General features: G+C 43.8%; 1 protein-coding gene across 2 annotated transcripts; it reads right to left on the minus strand.

Annotated features, from left to right (window-relative positions):
• Positions 1 to 2,019: 2,019 nt before the first annotated feature.
• MRPS17 (mitochondrial ribosomal protein S17) lies at positions 2,020 to 6,975 on the minus strand. 2 transcript variants are annotated; one of them, XM_060756898.2, is made up of 3 exons: positions 6,907 to 6,975; positions 3,960 to 4,098; positions 2,020 to 2,375 (listed from the first exon to the last, which is right to left on the minus strand). In XM_060756898.2, exons 2-3 carry the CDS (start codon positions 4,080 to 4,082, stop codon positions 2,076 to 2,078), a joined length of 423 nt encoding a protein of 140 aa, XP_060612881.1. In that variant the 5' UTR covers positions 4,083 to 4,098; positions 6,907 to 6,975; the 3' UTR covers positions 2,020 to 2,075. The 2 variants fall into 2 exon arrangements, with proteins under 2 accessions (XP_060612881.1, XP_067328172.1); XM_067472071.1 differs by lacking the exon at positions 6,907 to 6,975 and adding an exon at positions 6,835 to 6,896.
• Between the last annotated feature and the right edge of the window lie 269 nt (positions 6,976 to 7,244).

Genomic DNA, 7,244 nt, shown 5'->3' on the forward strand with positions numbered 1-7,244 from the left:
CGTGCCCCGCGGGCCCAGCTACGGCGGCTCAAGCGGCTCCACAACTCCATTTGTCTCCATTCATTCATTCCTTCATTGGATACAATCCTAGAGTTGGAAGAGACCTCATGGGGCCATCCAGTCCAACCCCATTCTGCCAAGAAGCAGGAATATTACATTCAAAGCACCCCTGACAGATGGTCATCCAGTCTCTGTTTAAAAGCTTCCAAAGAAGGAGCCTTCACCACATTCCGGGGCAGAGAGTTCCACTGCTGAACGGCTCTCCCAGTCAGGAAGTTGGAGCTTTCTTGCTCAATTGGACACAGGTCCAAGGAGATTGAAATAATAATAAATGGGAATAATGTGGAAGCTAAGAAGAGAAAGGAAAGGGGGAATGTATGACGGGAGAAAGGAAAGAGAAAGAAAGAAAGAAAGAGGGGGGGAGAAAGAAAGAGGAGAACCAAGAGAAAGGAAAGGGGAAAGGAAAGAAAGAGAGAGAAGGGAAAAGAAGGGAAGGAAGAGAAAGAAAGGAGGAGGAGAAGGAGAGCGGGGAGGAAGAATGGGAAAAGGATGTGAAGGGAGAAAGGAAAAAGGAAAAGGTATGACGGGGAAAAGGAAAGGAAAAGGAAAAGAAGGGGGCAGGAAAGGAGGGAGAGAGGAGACAAAAGGAAAGAGGAAAGGAAGGAAAGAGAAGGGAAAAGAAGGGAAGGAAGAGAAAGAAAGGAGGAGAGCGGGGAGGAAGAAGGGGGAAAGGATCTGAAGTATGAAGAGAAAGGAAAAGGGAAAAGGTATGACGGGAGAAAGGAAAGAAAGAAAGGAAAAGAAGGGGAGGAAGAGAGAACAGGAAGGGAAGAGAAAAAAAGAAAAGGGGAAGGTGTATGAGAGGAAAGCAATGATTACTTATTAGCCGTCCCGTCATGCGTTGCTGTAGCTCAGTCTGTGTATATGTGTTTTGTGTGTGTATATATGCATGTATATATGCGGTTTTGCAGATGCATTGTAATGTATTTTTTGGTTTTTTAAGTGTTTTTATGAGTGATGGTCACTCGCTGGACTGACAAGTGTCTTGTGTCCAAATTTGGTGTCAATTCGTCCAGTGGTTTTTGAGTTATGTTAATCCCACAAACGAACATTACATTTTTATTTATATAGTCTAGCCATCCCCTGCCACGCGTAGCTGTGGCCCAGTCTGTGTATATTTGTGTATATTGTGATTTTATATTGTTTTGTGTGCCTATTTTGTACGGTTTTTAATTATTTTTATTATATTATATTAATGTATTATTCTATGCTGTATATTTGCTTTATTGTGATTGTTGGGCTTGGTGCCATGTAAGCCACCCTGAGTCCTCTTGGGGAGATGGTGGTGGGGTATAAATAAAGTTTTATTTATTATGTGTGTATATATTTAAATATATGTGCCTATATGTGTGATTGTGTGTATATATGGTGTTGTGCATGCCTTGTAATGTATTTTTATTTTGCTTTTTAATTTCCTTCTGTTGTATTTTTCGGTGTTTTTATGAGTGATGGTCACTTGTTGGCCTGATCGGTATATTATGCTCAAATTTGGTGTCACTTCATCCAGTGGTTTTTGAGTTATGTTAATCCTACAAATGAACATTACATTTTTATTTATATAGATAGTTTATGTTCTCATTTAATTCATTTTGTCTTGATGTGTTTTATCTTAATTATTATATGTTTGTCTATTCTTATTTGATGCGGGGTCTATTTTTACTGATTTAGTGTTTTGATGTATAGTGGAATCTCAGAGAGGCCAGCCAATCACAACGGAGGAGGTATTTTGGTGGGAGGATTCACCATCTGTTTCCACAACAGAAGAATGGGTGGAGAGATCTTCAATCTTCTCTCCTAAAGGGATTCCTCAGACCATCAGAAATATATGTTTTCTGATAGTCTTCGCCAACCCCTCTGAAACTCCCTTGTGACCCCCACAGGGGTTCCGACCCCTAGGTTGAGAAACGCTGGGTAAAAAAAACCCTTGACAACGCAAACTCCCAATAAACCAGACCTGGGCAGAAACGGGTTTGGGTTTATTGTCCATCACAGAAAACGACCAGGGAAGCCTTTGCTCACTTGTCCGTGGGGGGGCCGAGAGCTAGGTCGCGCAGCTTCTGGCTGAGGCAGGAAGCGTCTCTCTGGGTGAGGTTCTCGGGGCCGTCCTGGAGCCCCTCCTCGGCCCGCCGGGTCCCCGCACAGGGCTGGCCTGTCACGGGGTCCACCACCCGGCCCACCTTGAAGACAATTTCGGCCAGGGCGTGCTTGACGTGCCGGCTGCGGCGCTCAGGGAGGGCCTTCAGCAGCACAATGTCCCCTTCCGTGCAGCGCTGTTCCGGGTCATGCGCAAAGTAGGTCTTGCGCTTGTTGTAGAACTAGAGGAGGAGGAGGGAGAGAAGGCAAAGATCTTTGCTCATGTTCAGTCATATATATTACAGTTGTCAATCCATGGCTGTATTACTTTCCTCCATCTTGACACTGGACTCCAATGGGGGCAGCCTAGAATTGCATTGGCCTTTTCCACTGCCACATCACACTCTTGACTCACATTCAGCTTGTGGTCCACAAAGAACCCTAGATTTATAATATTATAATGTAATACAATATAATACTACTAATAATAATATGATATTATAATTATATTTTATATTACACTACTGTCCCGTGTCATGCGTTGCTGTGGCCCACATGGGGGTTCTGTGTGGGAGGTTTGGCCCAATTCTATCGGTGGTGTTCAGAATGCTCTGTGATTGTAGGTGAACTATAAATCCCAGCAATCACAACTCTCAAATGTCAAGATTCTATTTTCCCCAAACTCCACCAGTGTTCACATTTGGGCATGTTGAGTATTCGTGTAGAGTTTGGTCCAGATCAATCATTGTTTGAGTCCACAGTGCTCTCTGGATGTAGGTGAACTACAACTCCAAAACCAAAGGACACTGCCCACCAAACCCTTCCAGTATTTTCTGTTGGTCATAAGAGAACTGTGTGGTGGGGTTCAGAATGTTCTTTGATTGTAGGTGAACTATAAATCCCAGCAACTACAACTCCCAAATGACAAAATTATTTTTTTTTTTAGTGAAGGACATACATTGGATTGTTAGGTGTCAGGGCATGGCTAGTGTGTATATATGATGATCTTATCAATCAGATGTAGCTCATCAATCTCTGTGGCTCATGGCAGGGTACGACAGCCATCTATCCGTTGTCTGTGTCTGTCTGTCTATCTATATTTATTTATTTACTGCCTGTCCTCTGCCACGTGTTGCTGTGACCCAGACTGTGCAGATGTGCTTTGTGTGTGTATATGTGTATATGTGTATATACGTGTGTTTGCATATATATATGTAGTTTTGTGTTTGCACTGTAATGTTGTTTTTATTTTTTTGCTTTTTAAGTCCCTTCTGCTGTGTTTTTATGAGTGATGGTCACTCGTTGGTCTGTTAGTGGTGCAGTGTCCAAATTTGGTGTCAATTCGTCCAGTGGTTTTTGAGTTCTGTTAATCCCACAAATGAACATTACATTTTTTATTTATATAGAAGATAGTCAAGCCATAGCCTATATGACTTCCCTCCATCTGGATACTATATTATTATGGATGCAGCATTGGCCTTTTTCGCTCTTGGCTCATGTTCAGTCATATATATTATGATGGTCAATCCATGGCTATAATACTTTTGTCCATATTGACACTAGATTCCAATGGATGCAGCCTAGGATTGCATTGGCCTTTTTAGCTGCTTCACTGCACTCTTGGCTCATGTTCAGACATACATATTACTATGGTCAAACCATGGCTATGCTACTTTCCTCCATCGAGACATTAAACTCCCATGGATGCAGCCCAGGACCAGATTGGCTTTTTGCGCTGCTCTTAAATCCTTTCCAAGCCCAGTGCCCAACATTCTGGGAGAAAAGCATGTTACACAGACAATATCGCATGATTCCCAGATCAATACCTTAAGCAAATAGGGGTCCAGCACCAGTCGTGTGACGCGTACTTTGGCTGTCTTTTGCATTTTGGTCCCGATGACTTTCCCGATGATCCATTTGGCGTGGACAGCACCGCGCAAGGCCGACATGGCGCCGGCCGACACCCTGCAGAGCAAAAGCAGGCTTTTTTATTGATTCAGTGATTCAACCCATAATAATAATATAGTGATGCAATTAGCAAGCCCTTTCACTCCTGCAAAGGGGGCTGGCGGCATGAAATCCCTCCATATATTAGTCAAAGTATGTTTGTCCATTGGTTTGAACCACTAAGGCTGCTATTTGGCTTGATGGATCTGATCCCAACTTGGCCCACAAACCCATCATGATCCAAATTAAAAGAATGGAGAGGTTTGGATTAAAAGAACCACCCCTTTTGGGCCCAGATCAAAGGGCAAGGGAAGGAAGTGGATTGGCTGTGGCAAATGGAAGGTAGGTAAAGTAGTCCTCTGTGATGTCACTGGGAAAGAAAGAGAGTCAAACAAGTTGGCTGCTGGTATATGACAGGGAGGAAAAGGGAAGAGAAAAGAAGGGAAACGGAAGGAGGAAGGGATAGAAAGAAAGAAGGAGAAAAAGAAAGGGAGGGAAGAAAAGGATGGAAAGTAAGAGAGAGGAAAAGGAAAATGGTATGATGGGCATGGAAATGGTATGATGGGAGGAAAGGAGGAAGGAACAGAGAGAGGGAGAAGGAAGAGAAAAGAAAGCCGAAAGGAATGAAAGAGAAGGGGAAAGAAGAAAGAAAAGGAAGGGAAGAGAAAGGAAAGAGGGGAAGGAAGGAAAGAAGGAAAGGAAGAGAGAAAGAAAGAAGAGAGGGAGGGAAAGAGTTAGAAAGGGAAAAGGATAGGAGGTTAAAAAAGGAAGGAAAGGGGGAAAGATATGACAGGAGAAGGGAAAGGAATGACAGCAGAAGGGGGAAAGTATTTGAGGGAAAGCAAGGAAAGAGGAAAGAAAGGAAGAAGGAAGAGAAGAAAGGGAAGAGGAAGAAAGAAAGGGGAGAGGAAGCAAGAAAAGAAGATGACAGAAAGAAAGTAAATGGAAGGAGGGAGGGGAAGGAGTATGAGAGAACACAAGGGAAGAAGGAAAGGAAGGAAGAGAAAGGAGAAAAAGATGGGGAGGGAGGATGAAAGGGACAGAGGTAAGAAGAGAACGGCACTCCATGCAGTGATGCTGGCCACATGACCTAGGAGGTGTCTACGGACAACATCGGCTCTTTGGCTTGGAAATGGAGATGAGCACCAGAGTCCCAGAGTCAGACACAACTGGACTTAATGTCAGGGGAAAACCTTTACCTTTATCTAAGAAGAGAAAGGAAAGGTATGACGGGAGGAAGGAAAGAACGATTAAGAAAGAAAGAAAAAGGGAAGAAAAAGCACCAAAAGCAAAAGGGGGAAAGTATGAGGGAAAGCAAGGGAAGAGAAAATAAAGGAAAGAAAGAGGGGAAGAAAGAAGAAAGAGGGAGTTGAGGGGAAAGGAAAAAGAAGAGAAAGGAAGGAAGGAGAGGAAGATGGAAGAGGAAAGAATGAAAGGAAGAGAAGAAAAAAGGGAAAAGAAGAAAGGAGAGAGGGATGAAAGAAAAAAGCGAAAGAAAGGAAGAAGAGGGGGCAGGAGTATGAGGGAAAGCAAGGGAAGGAGATAAAGAAAGAAGGGGAAGTAGAAGAAAGAGGGAAAGGAGTGGAAGGAAAGAAAGGAGAAAAGGTATCAAAGGAGGGAAGGAAAGAAAGAGGAAAAAGGAAAAGAAAGGAGGAGGGGAAGGAGGAAAATGAAAGAAAGGGGGAAATAAAGGGAAGAATAGAGAAAAAGAAGGAAATAGAAAGGAAAGAAAGAAGGGGGAGTATATGAGGGAAAGTGAGAAGAGAGAAGGGAAAGGAAGGGAGGAAGGATGGGAAGAAGGAAGGAAAAGGGGAAAGAAGGGGTAAAGGAAGGAAGAAGAGAGGGAAAGGTGTATCATGTAGGGAAGAGAAAGAAAGAAGACAGGAAGGAGTATGAGGGAAAGCAAGGGAAGGAAAAGAAGGAAGAGTAAAAGAAGGGAAAGAAAGAAAAGAAGATAAAGGGGGAAGGTGTATGAGAGAAGCGAGAAAGAGAAGGGAAAGGAAGGAAGAGATGAAGGAGAGAAGGAAGGGAAGGGGAAAGAAGGGGAAAAGGAAGGAAGAAGGGGAAAGTTGTATGATGTAGGGAAGAGAGAAAAAGGGTAGAGAAGGAAAGAAGACAGGAAGGAATATGAGGGAAAGAAAGGGAAGAGGAAGGAAGGAAAGCAAAAGAAGGAAAGGAAGGAAGAGTAAAAGAAGGGAAAGAGAAAGAAAGAAAAGAAAGAAGGGGAAGGTGTATGTGTGAAAGCGAGAAAGAGAAGGGAAAGAGGAAGGAAGGGGGGAAGGAAGGAAGGAAGAAGAGGGGGAAAGGTGTATGTAGGGAAGAGAGAAGGGAGGAGAAGGAAAGAAAAGAAGACAGGAAGAAGTATGAGGGAAAGCAAAGGAAGGAAGGAGAAGGAAGGAAAGGAAGGAAGAGTAAAAGAAGGGAAAGAGAAAGAAAGAAGAGATGAGGAAGGGGGAAGGTGTATGAGGGAAAGCGAGAAAGAGAAGGGAAAGGAAGGAAGAGAGGGAGGGAGGAAGGGAAAGGGGAAAGGAGGAAGGAAGGAAGAAGAGGGGGAAAGGTGTATGATGTAGGGAAGAGAGAAGAAGGGAAGGAAAGAAGACAGGAAGGAGTATGAAGGAAAGTAAGGGAAGAGGAGGGATGAAGGAGGAATGAAAGAAAAATATGAGAAGAGAAAGGAAAGAAGGAAGAAAGGGAAGAACAAAGAGGGAAGGAAGAAAGAGAAATAAACAAATCAAGGAGAACAATAAGAAACACATTGAAGTAAGCAGGTAAACAACAGCCTGGGGCCCTCCTCTCCCTTGGAAACCCCTTCCAACGTCTCCTTACTGGGTCTTGGGCCTGGAAAACGGAAGCCGGGGACAGGAAGAGGCGGGGCCTGAGCCGGAAAAGAGCTTCCTGAGTGCCGAGAGAAAGCCCTCTCTAGGAAGGACGCCGGTGCCGCTTCTCCAAGGCTCCTGTAGTTATCTCTGGCGTGGCTCAGCGGTGAAAGGCGCCGCTTCGGGGAGGAGGAGGCCCCGAGTTCGAAGCCGCAGGAAGTCACTTGAGTAGCCAATACATAGTAAACAAAATACATTTCCCTCTCATATGTATCTATGTGTGTGTGTGTATATATATATATATATAAATACATATATAATATATCCATACTATACTGGATGGCCCTT

The sequence above is a fragment of the Anolis sagrei genome, chromosome 11 (genome assembly GCF_037176765.1).
Source record: "Anolis sagrei isolate rAnoSag1 chromosome 11, rAnoSag1.mat, whole genome shotgun sequence".
In the NCBI taxonomy this organism is placed as follows: Eukaryota; Metazoa; Chordata; class Lepidosauria; order Squamata; family Dactyloidae; genus Anolis; species Anolis sagrei.